We start from the raw sequence: 22,269 nt of genomic DNA, 5'->3' as shown, positions 1-22,269 counted from the left end.
GATGCTGTTGATCAATCACTTTGACCAGGTTATCAAATTTATCCATTTGAAATTGAGACCCAGGGAATAAGATGCTGCTAGATTCAATTCTTAGTGAACCTTTGGAGTAATTTAGCATGGTTCTTGCAGGTCTTTCAAGGATGTGGACAGCCTAAACCAGCTCCAGCTTTAAGATCCTCCCGCTCTGTTCCGGATACCTTTAATACCCGCTTTCGACCCTATAATCCTGAGGAAAGACCAACAACAGCTGCTGGTACAAGTTTGGACAGGCTGGTAAGTAATAACTGTGGTAAAGTGATCTCAATTGTTATGAAAAGGAAGGGATTTTATTTTGAAAGTTGACCTTCTCCACACTCTTAGATGCTCATACCTGTTGCATGACACCACCAGATAAAAATGTCTAACAGTACAATGAACAGCTATTTCACTCTGAAAAGAAAGAATAGCAAAATAGTTGAATTATTTGGGCAGTGAAAAACTAACAATACTGGAAGTAACAATGATCTTTCCTGCAGACCACTAGAACAACGTAAGTATGTGTCATGTGTGACCCTTCAAAGCATTTCCCTTGGGAAAGCTTTTCTCTCCTTTTCCTTCAGAATGACTTATTCTTGAGTGAGGTGGCACACAATGGTAGGAAAAGTTTGTGTTAGTTGGGGAAGTTTTGTAGGCCAGAGACTTAAATATTGCTTCATCTTGAGGTAAGTGGCTCAGTGAATCTACCTAAAATGTTAGAAACACAACCTACCTCAGATATTCATTTAAATCTTAAATGAAGGACATAGAAAGCTAGCTTTTCAAAGTGTGGACCTATAAAACAATTCTGACCTGTGTGTCTTCATGCATTATAGCAGTTTTCTAATTTTACAAATTGAAAATATAGGGAGGAAAGATTTTTGGTCAGCTAGAACTTAACAGATAATTAATCTTTTCTCATTCACCTCTTAATCTTGGTTATGTATGTGGCTTCACCATATGGCTATACATGGCCAAAGCAGCTGGCTAGTAACAACAAAACCTTGCTCATATGATGTGAACAATTATCACCCAACAAAACAAATGTTTTCTTAAAAACTAGGGATGTTGCAGAATTATGCTGAAGACTTGCCTGCTTGCTTACTCAACACTGTTCCTAGAACCGGATGAATCTACTGAGCTCTAGCCTAACAGAATGTGAGAATGGCCTTTTGAGGGTCACAAGTGCACTATAGCCATTTGCCATCCTTCCCCACGTTGTCCTTTGCACTTCTGACTACGGGGGTGGAAAGGAGAAGCACATGGGAGTATGGGTGCTCAGCCTTACTTCCAGTGAGACAGTAGGGCATGTAGGGTAAGGCGAACCATCCTTCCAACACCAGTGCCATTGTTGCTTACCTGGATGGCGATGGATGGGCCAAGATGGCGGCAAGGTCAGGACCACTGGCTTAGTAGCAGTAGTACCCCCAGCATATGAACTTCTCCTGCAATGAGATGTAAATCCCCATTCACATTCCAGTACAACATATCTCATATAAATAGTAGCACTGGATTGACTTTGCCCTTCCTGTCATCTCCCTGCACATGCTTTGTGGCATAGGAGCCAACTCCTGGTGGTTGAGGTCCCTTCAGCCGCCCCCTAATAAAATATTTGAGGAGACTGGAGGGCCCCAAAGTTGACAGGCATTGACATTCAAATGGGGGGGTGCCGCATCTTGTGATAGATTACGCAGGGCGGGGCTTACATAGATCTCCACAATATTTTATTCAAGTTGGCACTCCTGATTGGTGGTGTTTGCTGATGCTGAATGTGGTGTTATCAAAGACGAGGGGAGTTCCCCATTGTCACTGCCCCAGATATATCAGGCCAGAAACCTTTGGGGAATGTCATGAAACATTTTTGGATAGGTAGAAAGGCTCAGTTTTGCCCCAGATTTCTAAGAGTAGGATACTACAAAGTCAAGACCAAATCTGAAGCTTGCCATCTTTCATGACACCTTTCATGGCATTCTTAATAAAAACACAGTCACATTTCGGATACTTACAGGTAATTATATAAGATATGCATGTGTAGTTTCCATTTCATTTAGAAAGCTCCCTGCTGCTTACATGGGCTTCTCAGGAGTTCCCAGTTGTCTATCATCCAGATAAGGAGCCCTCAGCTGTCTTATATCTAGGCCCTGATCAGGTCCATGCCTGCTTCGTTTCAACAATGCTTATAGCATAAGGCGCTCTCAGCTCCTTCACTGTCAGTTCTGATTATGTAACTGAGTAGGGATGCTACATATCTCTATTCCCTGCATTGTTTTCAGTGACATGTGCCTCTTTGTACCCACATTCTGACCCAACTCTTTGAGAACAGATTGCTGGATGTAATAGGAACAACTACTATAAATGACAATCGCTTTTTTTAGTTCACTTTTTATGCTATCCATTTCTGATACTTAACAGAATTAAACCACTCTGTTCTGCCCAGCAGAATGACAGACACCCAAGACACAATATTAAGATACAAAAAACATTGCCTGCTATTTGGTCCACTTCACCCACATCCATCCCATTTCAAAACAGCAGGAAGAAGATAGACTGGGATCTCCTGGCTGTAAACCAGCAAGAGTTTCTGACTCCCAATACAATTGCCCAAAAAATTCCCCAGAACATTCTTTCCTTCTTTCCCCCTCTGAAATTAAGACAGCTTGTGGGGAAATCAGAGCAGACTTGCATGTGAGCTAAATTTTTGGTATTGAAAACAAATCTGTGGACTGAGCAAGTATTTACCTTGTCCTACAATTCTATGTCCACTTTCCTGTTTTGCACATAGGTCCAGTTAGTAGACCTCAGACTTCTTTTAGGGCAGAGAGTAGATCTGCCAAGCCTACAATTTGACTCCATCGTTCCCTTTCTTTGGGTCACCCTTGTGTTTTCCCTGCAATAGGCTGTTGCTACTCAACCAACCCCATCTTCCCTGGGCCCTGTTAAACTTTTACTACCCTATTAAAATATTGCTGGGCTCCATTGACCCAGCTTGCCTCCCTGCAATATCACCATTCAAGCCTCTCTTCATGTGCTACAGAAATGCAATACATCATAGGAACTACTTTCCATAGAATTCTGCAATAAGAGAAGTCCTCATGTCTCCAAATGAAGAATCATGTGTGGTCACCTAGTGGAAAGTCCGCTCCAGGCATCCAGTGTTAAAGGATTGTGCTTCTCCCTTGTATGGGAGAGAGTTCTTCTCGCCGCCTAGCTATTTTTTCTGAAACATGTTTCCTGTGGTAGGTACTGTCAGAAAGGGATGCGGGTTGCACTGTGGTCTAAACCACTGAGCCTCTTGGGCTTGCGGATTGGAAGGTTGGCAGTTTGAATCCCCATGACGAGGTGAGCTCCCATTGGTCTGTCTCAGCTCCTGCCAACTTAGCAGTTCGAAAGCATGCCATTGCAAGTAGGTACTGCTGCGGTAGGAAGGTAAACAGCATTTCCGTGCGCTCTGACTTCTGTCACGGTGTTCCGTTGCATCAGAAGCGGTTTAGTTCCCAGACATTTCACCATCTATTGATCCCTGTGCCACCACTTTATTTCTCGCTGCCACCACCCAGGCCCTACCTGGTACAATACTGAGTCCAGTCAGGGTTAAATTGAAACATAAACTTTTGTTTATTTATTTCAGTTTAACAAGCATGTGGTTTCATAAACGGTATCGGTCAATTACAATCATGGGGTGCCTATCCAGACCTATAACTTCCACTACCTGCTCTCACTCACTAAACCACCTCTCAGATATTTACTTGTCTTCCTAGCCCCTAACTGTTCCTGACTCAGCTTATTTCACTACACTAACTCAACCTACCCACAAACTCTATTCCAATTCACTCCCACTCCAACCAACCACCCAACTCCCAACAAACTCCTCCCAGAGCTGGTTTTATAGTCCCTCTGACTCCACCCCCCTGGGTCCTGATTGGGTAACCTGTTTAACTATTTCACCTCCAGCACTCTCATATGTTAACATCACAGCCACATGACCTGGAAAGCTGTCTGTGGACAAACACCAGCTCCCTTGGCCTGAAAGTGAGATGAGCGCTGCAACCCCATAGTCACCTTTGACTAGACTTAACCATCCAGGGGTCCTTTACCTTTTTTCTGTCAGAAAGCTGAGAGATGGGGATCCAAGAGACTCTGTCTAGGGGATCTATGCTTATTTACTTGGAAGAAATACCCCCAGATAGTTCATTCCATCCCTGCACAGAAAAGCAGCAAGGAAAAAGACTATTATAGCACTAGCAGAAGCCAGCAGATCAGGGATGCTCAAACTGTGACCTTCCTTATGGTCACTCCAGCTCCTGTCAGCCTCAGCCATCATGACGAATAGTCAGGGATTATGGGGAAGGCAGGCCAACAACCTCTGGAAAACAACAGTTTCCTCCTCCCAGATTTACTGGCTGCTGCTACTAGCAAACTAATCTCCACGATACAAACTCCAAATGGCGAATCTATGCTGCAGATTTAAAACATTCCCACAAATTTGCCATGCATCTCACTAGTCATAATATATTACTCTTAAGATGAAATGGCGAGAACAGCTTTTCAACGGAGAGATCCATTTCTGTCCATGAGAAAATTGAATGCGCCCAAAACTGAAACAAGTAATCCAGAGCCTGTCAAATTAAAGTGCAATCACTTCAACTCCCAATTAACTTTACAATACACTCATTTTTACAGCTCCTCTCATAATTAAATAAGCACTTATTGTTGTTAAGTGTCCATATGCATAATGCATCTTCGCTCGCTAAACTTTAATTAAGGAATTCATGTTTCAAACGAGTTGGGACACAAAACTTATTTCACAACTACATTAAACATATGAATCAGTGTTCTTGTTATCAATGCCTTCAACCATCGGGTACTTTTCTTTTGTCCCCTCAGACCAAAAAAAAAAAAAGTTTTTTGACACTCCCTTCTTCTCAGAAATGACTCTTAACGTGCAAAATATAAAAGTGATGCTGTTATGTGTGGTACATAAAAGCAGCTCTTGACTTTCATTGTGAAAGTCTGCTTATTTCACCCTCTATCTTTTTCTACTGTTTTCTAACTCTGCAGCCGATTCAAAGAGTTTCAACAGACAAAGCTGCAATAACATTTTATTACAAATTTACAAATATGAAAGGGATTCATAACACTTACATGTCTTAGCTATCGGTATACATTTACACTTAAAAAAAATAATCAGAAGAAGCATGTTGCTGGGGTTATCGGTTATCACGCACAATCATTTTGAGAATTAAAAATATAGAATCACAGAGGTGGAGAAGTCTTGAGGCCATCATGTACAACCCTCTGCTTAATGCAGAAAATTCAGTTCCAGGGCATCTGGTCTCTTCTGAGAGAGGAAGAGTGGGTTATGAATTTAATAAAATCAATCAATCAATCAATCAATCAATCAATCCCCAAGAGATGGCTGTCCAGCCTCTGGTTGAGATCTCTAGATTATTTTCTGCTGCTGCTGCTACTACAGCTACTACTATTATTATTATTATACCACCTTTCATTTCAAAAAGAAATACCAGGGTGGTTCACAAACAAATAAAACCAATAGTAAAATGACAAAAATAAAACTAATTAAAAACACAGCTGCTGTAATTAAAATACATAGTAAAACGGCTACATTAAAGCATCCACAATTAACATATGTAGGATAAACAAGCCAATCAGGGAAATGCTTTCAAGAAATGTTTTCAAGAGCCGGCAGAATGCCAATGCTGATGGGGCTTCCAGTTTTTCATCAGGGTAGGGATTCCACAGCACTGGTGCTATCAGTGAAAAAGGCCCATCTATCTATCTATTACCTATCCGTCTACACATGCACACACATATTCAAATTTGAATGTGTGAAAACAACAAACCTCTTGCAATATAATGGATGCAGTAATGTCCATGATTAACAAATCTTTCAGACTTCTAAGCTTAGAAGCATATAGGTGGCCACTGTTCAGTCAGGTGAGAAAACCCTTCTCCCTCCCTTTAACTGGGGACGTGGAATTTTCAATTTGAGATGGATAAATTAAATTAGGGCTACAAATTTTTTATTCTTATTGTGGATTAGGAGCATTCTTAGAGTGGGGGCCATGGCAAAATAATGAAGATAGTGGTTATGAATATAATACTGTTGAATACATCTGAAATCCCAGGCTTTCAAACCCAAATATATATGGTATATAACCTTCCGGAATGTGTCTTTACTGGTGAAATAATGAACATCTGGCAGCTCTAATACAGAAGTCTAATCTTTCCAATCAACTTGGCAGAAAATGGGTAGAAGAATAAGCTGCCAGGTCCACAGGGTCTGACTTTTCAATTTGATAAATCTAGAAAAATTGTGCTTATCCACACTTAGCCAATACGGACACAGATGTGCATCTGAATGTGCAGTTCTAATCATACCGTAGTGCTAATTTCACCCCATGGAACTGACTTCAGGTGCCTATGGATGCTTCCACATCAGTACTCAATACATTAAGAATAGGGAACCCATGGCAAAATGATGTTGTACTACAACTATCAACCCTAATGGGACTTCAATCACCCCAATGGATGGGGCTGGGCTGGTAAGAATCTGCATCCGAAAACATCTGGAGAGCCACCAATTCCCCAACTCGTTGGGGCAGCATTGGGGCCATTGAGTTGGATCCACACATAGACTTAGAGGAGACTCACTGATTGTAGCGTTAATTAGTCCCAATGACTTTAATAGTTCTACTCATAACCAGACTAAACATGGATCTAACCCTTTGTTTTTTAAATAAAACTTCCTGGAGTCTTAATCAAGGGCAGAAAATGCAACTAGCACAGTACAGTAGTATTTATTTTATGCAGCGAATTTCTTCTATTCATCCCCTTTCATTTACAACCATAAATAAGCTGTAAAATGATTTGCCATGTCCCCACCGGGGACATTTTCTTTAAAAAAAGAAAAGAAAACCCTTTAAAGATGGGTTTATTCTTCATTCTACAATAGGAATAGGTATTTTTAAATGTGAAAAACACTATTGTATAGACCAAGTGCAATATCTTCTTTGTGTATTTTACCAGGCAGGAGTCAGCTTAACCACTGTAAATTCATAAGACAGGCTGACAAAATGGGGGATAAGTGACGGCTTGAAGCTGTGCTACTTACCAGCAGCTTGACTCCAGGATCATTTTAGAACAACTCATGTCTGTCTTTCCTAAGGATTTGCAGGAGCTATATTGGGCGGCTGGTCCTAGGTTTCTGAAAGGCAAGCAAATCTCAGCATAAATAAGGCAATCTGCTCTATGCATTCCCATTAACTTGCAGCGACAAATTTAGCTTTGTGTGACTCTGCCAGATTCTTTTCTGCATTTCTGCAGAAACAGCAGGCAAATAACCAAGCTCCCCGCTTAGCCATATGCTACAGCTAATGGTTATTTCTTCCCCCCCCCCCTCCCTGGGTAGCTTATGAATGGGAAAGCCATGTGTCGCTATTCATCTTTATTTATTTATTTTAGTTATATATTTATAGGACTTGTAAACTGAGCCTTCATCCCAAAATGGATTTCGGAGCAGTAGACATTTAATATCTACAATAATAATAATAATAATAATAATAAGCCAATGTTGAACATCAATATAATAAAAGTGAGAGGAATAAAACCAGTCAACCAGCTGAAAATATAATAATTTAAAATTAGGCAAATAAAAAGGAGCCAAAAGATTGTCGGCGCCAGGATTGCCATTCTCAGGAGGGCATTCCAAAGCTGGGATGCTACCACACAGAAAGCGCTCTTTTTTGCACACTTCTCCAATAGCTGGAACATGGGAAAGTGCCTCCTCTGGTTATCTTAATGCATGGCCAGCTTGATATGGGGAGGAGGTGCTCCTTCAGATACCGTATTTTTCACTCCATAGGACGCACTTTTCCCCTCTTAAAAACTAAGGGGAAAAGTCTGTGCGTCCTGTGGAGCGAATGCAGGGGGGAGGCAGGCAGGAAAAGCCCCCAAGCTTCGTGCGGCTCTTGCGGCCTTTTCCCCAGGCAGGAGAAGGGGCTGTTCTGGGGGCTGGGGTCTCGAGCTTCCCCCGCCCCAGTCCCGCAAGCTCCAGGAGCGGAGGCAAGGTTGCACACAACCTTGCCGCCGCTCCCGGACCTGTTCTGCCACTGCGAACTGCCGCTGCGCTCCGGGGGTTTCATGCATCTATCCGTAAGCCTTCAGAGTGCAGTGGGAGTTCTCGCTGCGCTCAGAAGGCTTGCGGATAGCTGCCTGAAGCCTGGAGAGTGGGAGGGGTTGGTGCACACCGATCCCTCTTGCTCTCCAGGCTTCGCTTTGCTGGAGAGGCGCGGCACAGTTTTCCCTCTCTGCGCAGCGCCCCTTCCGCGAAGCGGAAGGAGAAATGGAAGGGGCTCCGTTTCGCCTGCCGCTTCGCTGAAGGGGCGCTGAGCAGAGAGGGGGATATTTTTTCCCTGTTCTCCCCCTCCTATGGTCCGGTGCGTCCTATAGAGCGAAAAATACGGTATTTGGGGCGCAAGCTCTTTAAGGCCAAAACCAGCCCCTTGACATTGAACAGGAAGCAAGTATGGTTCCCTCAGAATGGATGTGCTTTGGCTCCATGAAGAAAAACCATCTGGGATTCTGTACAGGTTGAAGATTTCAAACCGTTTTTCTGTGGCAGCCCCACATATCGCACGTTATAATAATTCAACTTGGAGATTACCAGAGAATGGTTTACTATAGCCAGGCTATCCTTATCCAGGAAAGGTCACCACTGACCAATGAAGCAAAGCTGGTCAAAGGTGCTGTGAGCCACTTGGGGTTTCAGTGACAATGATGGATCAAGCTATTTATCTGCTCCTTTGCAGGAGTGCAACCCCATCCAGAAAAGTTAACACAACTACTTTCCAGACCAGGAAACTATCACCCCACAGTGCTTGTCTCCTCAAGAGTCAGCTTCAAATTATTGGTCCTCATCAAGTCCAGATAGTAATTCAGTACCTCCATAGCCTCACCTGACTTTGATGACAAAGTGAAATGGGGTTAGGGGTCATCTAGGTACGAATGATACCTCCCTCCAAATTTGTAAGGCACCTCACTCAGCAACTTCACTTCAGGTTTCATTTAGCTGTCGTGATCAAATGAGCAATCTTCTAGAATCCCCAAAGAATGTCCTCTGTGCTTTCGAGACTTCAAGAATCAAGAAGCTCAAACGTCAAAGTCCCAGTAGTGCCCACTTCCAAACCCTTCACAAATCACAGTGAATAGACCAAACCCTGAATCTCCCAGATTAATATTTAGACATTCAATGCAGTTGGTCCCAGGGCGCAGCATAATCCAAAAAGCTGAATCTAAGCAAGTCCCAATCTGGTCCATAAATGTATGGGAGACCACTTGAGAATTCTAAGTCTGCCACCTTGCCCTTCATTGTGAAAGAAAGATGGAATATAAATGTCACACTAATGATTGTGATTTCACCTTTGAGTAGCAGCACAGGACAATCTGAACTGGTTCCAACTGGTGAGAAAGAAAGAGACAGACAGAGCGTTACCTGAAGCAGAACAAAGCAACAAAACAATTGATTGCAACTAAGCCAGAATAGGACCAAAATAAACACAAGGGCTTTGGAAGAAAACTGCCTTTGAGGCCTCCCTGATAATATACGGCCAAATTGTTTTATATTGATTTATCATAACACACTCCAATACCAGGCAGCATAGAGTGGTTAAAATGAAGTGAGAGACACCCCTGCCATCATCAAAGCATCAGTCTTTGTCAGAATGTCACCTTTTAAAGAGAAGAGAGAGTGCAAAATGGTCACCTGTGTTTATGGTGCACAAAAGTTCAGAAACCCTGATGTATCTTCACTGCAGTCTGAGTTTCTAAAAGTGCATACATCTCCTTATACATTAATTCACTGCCCCGATTTTACTTCCATTAAGGTCTTAAGCAGGAAGTGTCTGATATTATTATTGTGGAAATGTGCCCCTTTCTGTTTAGCAGAAGAGACTTTGATAACTTTGATAGGAACCAGGGATGGGTGAGTGGTGGGACACAGAGATTAATGGCAGGAGAGAGAAATTATGAATTCTGTTATTACATTCCTGAGAGTTTGTATTCTGAAGTTTTTAGCATTAGCCCTATAGAAAAGTTGAAACATGCACTCAATTAAAAATAGAACAAAATAAAAGCTAAATGTGATACAGAGGTGGTTTGGGGCTAATTGGATATGTGTATATTGTCAGCCATAATTAAATAAGTCCCATTCACAGTGGTTTGCCAATACTGATACACTATCTTCTTTGCAGCTGTCTTCTCTCTATAACCTAACACTTTGTCTTGAATTATTTTCTTTTCTTTTCTCTCTCTTTTGCTTCCCAGAGGACTATCTGGAGGACAATGCAACATGGTGTAAGCTCTGGTATTCTTATTCTTGACTTTCATATCCATTCGCCTGTTTCTGATTTTGCTGTGCAAACTCCATCTAGTATCATCTGTGTCACGTTCCCTTGGCTTTCCTGCAAAATGAGTTCATTTCCAGTTTTCAGAAATCTCAGTGTTTGGAACGGGTGATTCGGGTTCTTTTCATCACCCCTCATTTCCCAGAGTGGTTTTCATCTAAGTCCGTGTTTCCCAAACTTCTAATGACTGAAATAATGTGTTGTTTTTTTCTTCTGCCTTAAAATTCAAATGACACACCAGCCATACAGCTGTACAGATTTCCTTTTAGACTGCGTTATTACTCCTCTTGAGCACCCACCTAAATGCAATGCCATCCAAACAATTGTGTTAATGGCTTTTAAAAAATAAATTGTGGGCAAGGAGCCTCTGAATCTGATCGGGACTCTGGTGTGGGGAATAGGGGGGCTTTAACCCTTTGGCCACCGCAGTGGTTGCAAATCTCCCTGTATGGAATTTCCTTTTCCAAAGCCGTTTGTGTAATTGCTCATCTCGTTTGGCCCTCAGGTGTCTCCATCCTCTGCATGAATCTGCATTTGCTTCAATCCATTCTAATTGTTGCAGACTCTACTCTTTAAATGATCTGGAAAGGACTGCATGAAGTAAAACTTAGTTTCAGCAAGGCCCCAGAGTAAAATTTCATATTTTAGGATAGTGGGTAGATAGTTCAATTGGAGAAATACAAGATTCAGTAAACTTCAAAGGTACATGCCCTCCTACAAGCTACGTTTAATTTATTGTAAAAAGGGAGGGAAATAATAGAAATATATCTTATGTTATTTTTAATGCATCATAAAAAAACTATAGCAATGGAATCAACACAGTACTTATTTCACAATGGGATTTGTACCTTTGACTTGCATACCTAGTGCACAAGCTCATTTAATTTATTGTTTGAAGCAATCGTTTCTCTGTTCGTATAACCAGTGTTTATTTCTGAGCTGGACGGGGGGGGGGGATAGGTCATGGTAAGAATGAAGTCTGAAATACAGGCAATTTCTTACTTTCCATAAGGACTCAATCAGCGAATGCCAGAGCAAGATATTCATACATTTATTTATGTGTCATGTACTTCTGAAAAGTGATTTCACAGCTCCTGCGCTACCTTTTCCTGACTACTGCTTTTCCTGTTTTACCAAGGGTTGTGGAATAGAATCTATCCATCTCATAGTCTGGGCGCCACCCAGGAAAACATAGTATATCCTCTGGTTAGGCTTATGCAGTCAAGCAACTTTCATAACAGGAAAATCCAAGGGGGAACTATGGCGGTGCTTAAGGAGCGTCTCCACCCCCATCGTTCTACCCGGACACTGAGGTCCAGCACCGAGGGCCTTCTGGCAGTTCCCTCATTGTGAGAAGCCAAGTTACAGGGAACCAGGCAGAGGGCCTTCTCGGTAGTGGAACGCCCTCCCACCAGATGTCAAAGAGAACAACAACTACCAGGCTTTTAGAAGACATCTGAAGGCAGCCCTGTTTCGGGAAGCTTTTAATGTTTGATGTATTATAGTATTTTAATATTCTTTTGGAAGCCACCCAGAGTGGCTGGGGAAGCCCAGCCAGATGGGCGGGGTATAAATAATAAATTATAATTATAATTATTATTATTATTATTATTATTATTATTATTAATTTCAAAAACTGGTTTAGTTGATGTCAGACTCCAGAACTTCTTACAGTTGCTTGGTGGGTCAGGGAAGAGCTATGACAGAGGAATTCCTTAATGTCATCCACTTAAGCTGGCCATTTCTCTATCTGTTGCATCACCAAGCCAGGAGGAAGTGCATTGTGTTTGAAGGAGGGATGAATTTGAGTCAGCTGCCTGGGGCACATCAGCACACTTGTCTCAATAGAATACATTTAATCAGTCTGCAGTCACCATAATCCTCCAGCCAGATTTCATTTACAGTTAGCTGGTGTGTTGCAATGTAGCAAAAAAAAAAAAAAAAAAAGAGGATTTTTCTCTAGCATCGCTGCTTAAACCTGCAGACATACAGTATGTCTGAGTCAGGAAGTATATTAATACTCTAAATATACAATTTGTCTCTCAAGCATTCACAGAATATAAAGTAGAATAAATTCATATTTAATGAATGCAAATGACGTCTAGTATCTTTAACACCACGGGACGGATACAGCCTTTTCCGCAATTCTTCTTCATGGGTATATGTAGATGTGAATACGGAATACTTAGATGTGACAACAGAATATGTTAAAGGGGCAAGACCTTGCATGGTCTCAGTCACACCTCCAAGTCAGAAAATAACAGGTTGAAAAGAAGCCAATGATGTAAACGTGCCAATATTTTCACACTGCTGGGTTGCTAAGCTGCTGCAGGTGCCATTTCCTCATGCATAAAATGGAACATATCGTGGATGAGATCACAACAGAGGATCTGATCCCAGTCAAAGCATACAGTTTCCATTTAGCAACCTCCGCCTGTCTGTCTGTCCTCTCTGTAAGAGACAGTGATGTAGTTGAACTCCTTTAGAAATGTTCTTCATAAAAGGGAGCACCTGTGGTCATCCTTAATCAGAGGTGTAGCACATCTTCTTGAATGTGAAGAGTGATCCCTAATCTTAATCATGTTCTTTCCTGCAACATCTCACTGTGCTATTCCAGAGAAAAACTGATGTTGATAGAACACGGTTTGCCCATTCAAATGAGCCGTGAGCAAATGTGGGGTTTCAATCCTGGCCTCCCAAACAGAAGAACAAGATTGGCCTACTACAATTCCAGCAACCATCTACTTTTGTCAGAAGGCTACTTTGACTGGGAGCAGAGCCGTCTTTCCCACTGGGTTTATTGGTGCATTGCGCCAGAACGCTGGCCTCTCAGGGGCACCCCAGCGAGTAGGGGAGCTACATGGCTTTGCCGGCAGCCTCCCCTTTCCCTCCTGCATGCCTGCCAGCTGTGCCCCGTCAACCATGTGGCTGGCAGGCATTCAACTTCCTTCCCAAGCCCCCGCAGGAGAAGAGCAATCCCCGCAGAGGCTTGGGAAAAGGTTGACAACTCTGGGAAATGGGACATGGGACGCCGGAGGGATCATTGCACCACGGTGCCGGATATGCTTAAGACAGCCCTGACTGGGAGGTAGGAAGTGGTGAGCCAGCACTGCAGTTCTCCTCGCCCCACACTCTCTGCCACAGCTGCCACTCTCTTGTCAGAAATCACACTGCAGCATTATGCACTAACTGCAGTTTCTGGACCAAGGCCAAAGGAATGTCATTGGAATTCTACTCAATATTGATCCAGAGTAGATTCCAATGTATCGTTAGCAGAGTAAAAACTTAAACACATTGCAGGATTCCCAAACAGTGGACCAGATGCAATTAATATTTCATCCAGCAGAGCTTTACTGCTACTGAAGGCAAAATGAGCGTAATGATCACAAATCCAATACATTCAAGATTGGCACTGTCCATAAGAAATCCAGTTGCAAACAGTCGTTCCTTAAACTTGCAATAACTTATAATAAGTCTAAAACTTAGCACTAAGCATACAGAACACCACACCAGAAGGAAAGGAGAAAGAAAGTGAAAGTGAGTGAAACCCAGGCTCCTTCTGGCCTATTATTATAGTCAGCATGACCTTGACAGAAAGAGGTAAGAGAACCATTTAAACCAGCTGTACTCAGCTTCTCTGAAGGAATAACCCAAACACCATGAACCATCTGCTTGTTTCTTTCGCACAGAGAAACTTCCAGAAGCTTTCAGAACCCTCTTGAATTAATTAGAATAGAATCATAGAATCATAGAGTTGGAAGAGACCACAAGGGCCATCGAGTCCAACCCCCTGCCAAGCAGGAAACACCATCAGAGCACTCCTGACATATGGTTGTCAAGCCTCTGCTTAAAGACCTCCAAAAGAGACTCCACCACACTCCTTGGCAGCAAATTCCACTGTCGAACAGCTCTTACTGTCAGGAAGTTCTTCCTAATGATTAGGTGGAATCTTCTTTCTTGTAGTTTGGATCCATTGCTCCGTGTCCGCTTCTCTGGAGCAGCAGAAAACAACCTTTCTCCCTCCTCTATGTGACATCCTTTTATATATTTGAACATGGCTATCATATCATCCCTTAACCTCCTCTTCTCCAGGCTAAACATGCCCAGCTCCCTTAGCCGTTCCTCGTGGCATCGTTTCCAGGCCTTTGACCATTTTGGTTGCCCTCCTCTGGACACGTTCCAGTTTGTCAGTGTCCTTCTTGAATTGTGGTGCCCAGAACTGGACACAGTACTCCAGGTGAGGTCTGACCAGAGCAGAATACAGTGGCACTATTACTTCCCTTGATCTAGATGCTATACTCCTATTGATGCAGCCCAGAATTGCATTGGCTTTTTTAGCTGCCGCGTCACACTGTTGGCTCATGTCAAGTTTGTGGTCAACCAAGACTCCTAGATCCTTTTCACATGTACTGCTCTCAAGCCAGGTGTCACCCATCTTGTATTTGTGCCTCTCATTTTTTTTTTTGCCCAAGTGAAAGATCTCTACACATCAGATCAATACTTTCTGTACAAAGAAATGCAAACTGACAAGGAAGCCCCATGGAGAGTTCATTACAGTAAACCAGTCTTGAAATCACCAGTGGTCTACAAATGGCCTCAGCAGGTTAAAAACAACAACACCTGGTTTGAAGCATGAGGGCAAGGGGTTCGGAAACCCATTTCCCTTTGTGCCTGATAACTATCTCAAATTGTAGATTTGGGGGCACCAGGTCCAGTGTCTGAAATAAACAATCACAGAGGTTCATGTGATGCTCAGTTCCTCCATAAGAGAACGTCTCCCAGATGAAGGCTGAACATTACCCTTATTTCCCAAGATTCTGACAACTGCAGACAGCACTGTTAAAAGTCGAGCTGAATCCTGCAAGAGAAAGTTTACCCGTTTGATATCAATGGAGAAGGATGTCCCAGCAATATTAGATTAGATGCTGGATTGTTTTTTTCTCCCACTCATAGCTTATTACTAGATTCAGTTGACAAGGAGTTAGATAACAATGGCTTTCGAAATCCTGCAGAGACATGCATGCACGCACACCTTTTAAAACTGCAATATTATTCCAAAAAGCAGCCAACTACGTTCACATTATGCTAATTCTGATGCTTTGCTGCTGTTTAGCATATGAAGGCGCTGAACTACTTCACCACAACGCTACTTAAATTCTGATGTTTCATAAGAACCGCTGTCCAAAAGAAACTGGTCGTTCAGCTGGCGATTTTTAGCAATATTCTACTGCAATAACAACCATGAATCTCTGGAGCTAGGTTTCCTCGCAGCCTTCTTCTTTGGTTAAAGAAAAAAATTGCTGGTCGTAAAATAACTCCTCTCTAAATCTCTTCCGTAGAGGAACCTGTTACTCCCAGTTTAGTTCTCTTCGGTTCTGGTAGGTTTTCAGTTCAGTAATAGTAATTATAAAGAATGAATACATGAAACAACTGAATAGACTGCCCAACACTGAGGAAACTTGAGCCTTTGAAAACAAAAGCTATGGTGACAATTGACCTTTTCTGTAAAATGGTAACAAGGGAAAAGGCTCTCCCCTAAGGTACTCTTCATTCAGTAAATTTTCGGGCATACAATACTCCATCTTCATTCTGAAGTCCTCCCTGGAGAGGACTGTACCACCTCTTTTTCTTAATGTCTGAATCGGCTTCACATTTCTTATTATTGATTTAGTATGAGCATAGCAAATGTTTCAGAATTCTACTTTTATTTAACCTCATTCTAGATCAGCAAAATTGGAGGCAGCGACTTCCCTCCGACAGGGAAAGCAGGGAATGACACTGGCGACTCACACTCGGTTGGGAATGTAAATCTCATTTGACAACGCTGATGTAGTGCGTGTCAAAATCATTCCAGGAAGAAGTCACTTGAGAACCGGGGTGAATATGATAAGTGAAATTAAATCTCTTTGCTGCAGTCTGAATTTATCACAAGACAAAGAAGGCCAGAGCTGCAAATGGAAAACCCCGGTTCATCTATCCTCTTGATACTAGTTCTCCCAAACCATTTTCAGCTTTTTGGTTTTAACAGATGCACTGCTTGAGTAGTCATAACAGAAATGCGCTGCGGAAGATTTTGCCTTTGACAGACAAAGTCATAACAGGAAGTTGGTTTACAGCAAATGAAAAGTGATTTCCCAAGCCAAACATATAGCCCCTAATACATTTCTCTTTGGCTCGTAATGGACGTTTGACACTTTATGGACTTCTAGGGATGTTACTAGCGCTTAGAGAAAAAAGTCAGATACTGAAACTAAAGGGATTTATTTACTTTTGCCGCGAGACTTGTTCTCTCCGTGAACTTTCAGGCAAGCCCAAAATGGTGAGCAATGGTACTGAACTCATGAAGATGGCCAGAGAGAGTGAAGTGGAATCTGCACACACATAAAAAGAAATGTTGTGGAAATGCTTTTTTAAAAAAACGAATTGAATTTGCCATAGCTCACCATCGCCCTCTACTGTCACACTTTTATAATGCACTTTACAACACGTTCAAAAACGTTTTACTTGCAGCTGTGTAGCTGAGTCCAGAGAGGGATGCGGGTGGCACTGTGGGTTAAACCACAGAGCCTAAGACTTGCCGATCAGAAGGTCAGTGGTTCAAATCCCCATGACGGGGTGAGCTCCTGTTGCTCAGTCCCTGCTCCTGCCAACCTAGTAGTTCGAAAGCACGTCAAAGTGCAAGTAGATAAATAGGTACCACTCTGGCAGGAAGGTAAATGGCGTTTCTGTGTGCTGCTCTGGTTCGCCAGAAGCGGCTTAGTCATGCTGGCCACATGACCCGGAAGCTGTACGCTGGCTCCCTCGGCCAATAAAGCGAGATGAGCACCGCAACCCGAGAGTCCGCCACGACTGGACCTAATGGTCAGGGGTCCCTTTACCCTTTTCTTTAGCTGAGTCCAGAGTCCTTCCCCAGCCATTTGAAGATGTCTAGCATTGAATAGAGATGCTATTGCCTTGTTCGCACCACACCTTTCTCTTCCCACTTGCAAAGCCAGCTGTGGGTTTTTGTGGTGGTCTCTTCCCCTCACATCCTCACATCACAGAGGCTTTCACCCACTGCACCTGGGTGGAACGAAACTTACTCCTATCCTTTCCTCTCTCCTTCCCATGTAACACAAGGGAAAAACCGCCATGTAACACAAGGAAGAAGAGCACTGTTAGTGGCAGAAAGGGGTGAACAAGTGGCAGGAGGAGGAGGAGGAGCAGAAGCTGGTATAGCCACTCAGCCGCCTGTCTGTCCTCTCTAAGCTGAGTCCTCACCTGGGCTTAGCAAAGCAGTGTTCTCTGTCAATCATTCATTCAGTCCTTCAAAGACATTGCACCCCATCGCTTGGCCAGAAAAGCTTTCAGAGTGGCTGAATTAATGAAAATAGCACAGACTTTGCCCTCAAGCTTACAGTTTAACAAGACGACTCACAAAAGGAAAAAGCAGGAAGGGAAGGGGCAATGAGCAAACTCAGGGATTGTGAATGGCACAAAGTTCCTATAATGATCAGTCAAGCGGGCCTTGGTGGTCCCAGAGATCTATGGCCTGGACCAAACCTCCTAGAAGCAGATGTAGCCAGGAGATATTTACTTGAGATGAGACCTTGGCCTTCTGGGGCCTAACTGGAATATGCCAGTTTCTTGTCATTCCTATTGTGGCAGTGACATCATGGGAAACCATTACCTCCAGATCAGATGGTCCTGCCATGGTTGCTTACTGGGCAATTGATTCGGTGAACCAGTTGATTTTGAAATGGCCCAGCCCTGGTGATGTGGGCAGTGACTGTCTGCTGCTTCCAGCTGCCTAGAGAAATGCAGTGGTACCTCTGGTTACGAACTTAATTTGTTCCGCAGGTCCGTTCTTAACCTGAAACTGTTCTTAACCTGAGGTACCACTTTAGCTAATGGGGCCTCCTGCTGCTGCCGTGCTGCCGCTGTGCGATTTCTGTTCTCATCCTGAAGCAAAGTTCTTAACCTGAGGTACTACTTCCGGGTTAGCGGAGTCTGTAACCTGAGGTGTTTGTAACCCGAGGTACCACTGTAACTGTATTTTCCATTGTGGCACCTGCTTCAGTATTGCTAGCAGAAAGTAGTGAAAAGGTGTGGCTTCTCATTGTCCTTCTTCTTAAACCCACACGTATGTTTTACAGGAGGTGATAGCAGGATCTCAGTACTGGGAGAGACGTTTTATACATGCTCAGATATCCGTAGACTTGTGGATCGAGGGCCCGACCCCGCTATGTGAAATAAATACGCAAGGACACGTGATACAAGGTTAATGGGCAAGAAAAGGCCACAACTTTATTGATTACAGCAGTGAAAAGGTATTGGCTTAGGCATTGGATGACTATAGGTGGTGGGTTTATTCAACAGTAGGTGGAGCCTGTTGATGCTCATCCAACTATAGGCTCACCCCCTGATGTCACCGAGGGTCGTGCCATGGCCTCCCGCCAAGCAGGCATCGGACGGAATACACGACCGCCAGATTCCTTTAACGGAATAACCCACGGTAGATAGCATAGGTGATGGCCACACCTAGCCCTTGACACAGCACAACACATGAATCCAATGCCTAACCTACCCACCAATACCACAAAAGTTGTGACGATTGCTACGAGGTAGGCGGAAAAACCAAAAGGCCTAATGCCAAATGGAAAAATTCCTACCAGGTCCCCCAGCCAACCAGGGTGACCAACCTAAGGTCCATAGCAAGGCCAAAAACCTATACCCTGAGCTAAATGGGAGTGGAGGGTGGGTGACTCGCTGAGGGACGACGACGAATGAGGAGGAGGCGGAGCTGGCACCACAGCATTAAGCTGCTACACACGCCCCCCAGAGGCACCTGGTTGGCCACCTCCGGTGGGCGTGGGCGCCAGCCAGGTAGGAGGGGAGGGGGCTAATGCCCCCTACCAGGGGCGGAGCTCGGTCTCCCGCCCACAACCACTCCCCTCTCTGTTCCAGGGAGGAGAGTCTTGTTTGCATTGCTTCCCTGAACCCTGATTCTCTGTTTGCAGCCATCACTGAGAACTAGACCCCTTTTGATGTATACTGAGAGAAAGCCAACCTGGTTCAGATCAGAGTCATCTTCCCCACTTGTGATGTCTTTCATATGATTCTGAGAATGAAGAAGCATGATTTGTCATTGTACAGAAATGTATATGCATGCGGCTATGTCCCAGCTTGGAGCTTATGGCACTGATTGCAAAAAGGGGAGCCTTGGGGGTCAGCCAGATGTTCAACTAACTCTGGTGTTAACTGAAGTACTGGGAACTGTGATTTTTGCACACCACACATGAATGCTCCTGGGCTGAATCTGGTGCACAGATACTCCTGTACAAGGCCTATTTGAATCAGTAGATTTGACTGTGCAAAACTGATGACAAGACTGCATTCCTAAGTGCCTTTGGTCAAAAACTTCAGAAAGTCAAATGCAAAGTTTCTCACTTGAGTAAGAGCTAGCAGCTTTTGTTTGAAAACTGCAAAAAGCCAAATGCAAAGGCTCTCACTTGAGTGAAAGCTGGCGCCTCTCTATAAATAAAACATTAAAGATGGATAGGTAATATTTCCTGTATGCAGATTGCCGTTTTATGTCAGTGTATTTGGCAACAGTCTATGTGAAAGCCACCCATTTAAGATAGATGATGTCTGACTTAAGCCTTAAATATCCATAATATTAAAATCTGGTTAGTATTTCCTGTGCAACAATTTATGCAAAGTCACTTGCTTAAGGAATAAGGATGTGGTGTTTTAATTAGAGTCAAGTGACAAGGCAAAAGAGTGGTCCTTGCCTTGTGCTATTTTTGGAGCAGATTTGTATGACGGTGATCTGGAACTGACATCCATCCCCTTAAACCCACCTCTGTTTTCTGTTTCAGTCTGTAGCAGACGGAACATACTATCTGTATCTTAAGGGGATAGAAAACAGCCAGAGCTACACCCTTTCAAATTCCCTTGATTAAAATGGGACAGTTTAGGCTGTGCTTCTCACTCACTGATTTCAGCTTTGGCTAGATTGTCTGGTGGACAGAAACTTCGCTTTTGAAAGTTTTTTTAATTAAAAAAAAAACCCCAGATATTTAACATTTTCTGAAAGAGTCAGCACATTTTATGCTAGTAAATTGCATTTCACCTAGGGCAGTTGTGGCACCGAAATTTCTAGGCCCTGGGATTCCATTGGCATATATAAAATTGGCAGGAAAGCAAGCATATAAAGGATAATGAAGAAAATGCATTTATTGCTGTCATTTAAATGTCATTCTGCTTTAGACAATATATTTATAGCAATGAGGCATTCTGATGTTTCATATTGTAAGCGTTGCTCCTTTTATGACTTCCATGTCATGTTTGCTTAGTAAAACCAATTTTTCTGCTCCGCTCAGTTTTATAGGGTCAGCCTAGTCTGAGAAAATCAAATCTCCCTGCCTCTCTTTCATACATCATCATTTGGAATCACCAACGATTCCCGTTCAGGAACCAGCACTTGTTTTCAGCTACAATATTCTGTTTATTGCAGGGTTGTGGTTTGTGAAGGAGAAAGGAGTTTGGGCTAATTTTCCCACCCCTCGTTGGCTGGATGGGTAGGGAACAGGCAAGGTAAAAGACTCGTGTCTGCATAATGGCAACTTTATTTCGTAGAATTCACATTCAGTAAGGAAGTAAACCTCATATTGGGCTTGGAGCAGGAAAGCAGGTCTGTTCTGAGCAAAAGGGGAAGGCGCATGAAGTAGCAGAGCGACATGGCCGGGCAGCTGTGACACCAAAACACTTCTGTAGCATAGCACCCCCATCACCAGCCTGCTCCCCAACCTGCCTTCAAAACTAGGGTTACCAGATGTCCCCGGTTCCCAGGGACAGTCCCCGGATTTGCAAATATGTCCCTGAACAAATTCCGTCCCCGGAATGTCCCCAGATTTGCAAATCTGTCCCCGGGAAATGTGGCAGCAGCAGCCTCAGCTGGTAGTGGTAGTGCAATTGGCTCTGGCTGGCTTCAGGAGCTGCTCGCTGCCATGGCACCCGCCATTTTTCCTTGCCGGAAGTCCCCATATGATGTGTTGAATGGTCACTTTAAAATGTGAAGGTTCATTATTGTTTCACAAGTTGTGTATGCCTTTAAGGGCCAGGGCCAGGGCAAATTATGAGACCCAGTCTTACAGCTGTGAAACATAGCAGGTGCTGCTGAGTTGTGCTAATCAAGCTGTGGCAGCAATTGGGTATAATATATAAGGAGCAGCACCTAGCTCTCTCATTACCCTGGGCGATGGGTTGGTGGTTGGGTCATGTTTGTTGTTGTTATCTTTAGTGTAAAAGGAGTTTTTGTTTTGTTATTAAAACCTTGTTAAAGTTATTTTCGAGTTCCTTGTTATGCATGGTCTCCCCAGCAAGCTCTCTGCAGCGCTACTAAACTGCAAATAGCCAACATGATGTGCACAACACATCATATGGGGACTTCTGGCGAGGAAAAATGGCGGGCGCCACGGCAGCGAGCAGCTCCTAAAGCCAGCCAGAGCCAACTGCGCTACCAGGCTGGCTCTGGGCTTCTGACTGCCACTGCCGCCGCCACTGCCAAAGGGAAATCGGGGACATCCATATCTCCTGCCCCATTCCCCCTTTGTTTTGGCTGATCGTGGGAGGCTCAGGAGTTGTGGGTGGGTGGCCGTTGCCCAGTTTTTTAAAAAAACTCTGTACATTTATGTTTCACAGGGTGCAAAAGAAGGGCTTTGCACCTTTATACAATATGCCTGTGTGCTTGGGCCCAGGGTCTTTTGCCCCACCATCCCCACTACTGACTCCCTATTGCTACTCAGCTTCAAAATGTCTCCAGATTCATTGAAAAAAATCTGGTAACCAT

The 22,269-nt window shown here is 43.5% G+C and overlaps 1 protein-coding gene across 2 annotated transcripts in view; it reads left to right on the top strand.

Moving 5' to 3' along the window:
- GPC6 (glypican 6) overlaps positions 1 to 22,269 on the top strand; it is a 784,275-nt gene that overhangs the window by 727,948 nt on the left and 34,058 nt on the right. The window contains exons 6-7 of one of the 2 annotated variants that reach the window (XM_083501237.1): positions 130 to 273; positions 10,357 to 10,386. In XM_083501237.1, coding sequence (XP_083357363.1) covers positions 130 to 273; positions 10,357 to 10,386 — 174 coding nt within the window. The remainder of the gene's footprint in view (positions 1 to 129; positions 274 to 10,356; positions 10,387 to 22,269) is intronic. The other variant, XM_083501238.1, reaches the window with a different exon arrangement.

This window comes from Podarcis liolepis, assembly GCF_965112155.1.
Source record: "Podarcis liolepis genome assembly, chromosome: 4".
NCBI lineage: Eukaryota > Metazoa > Chordata > Lepidosauria > Squamata > Lacertidae > Podarcis > Podarcis liolepis.
This window is presented reverse-complemented; position numbering and strand designations above follow the sequence as displayed.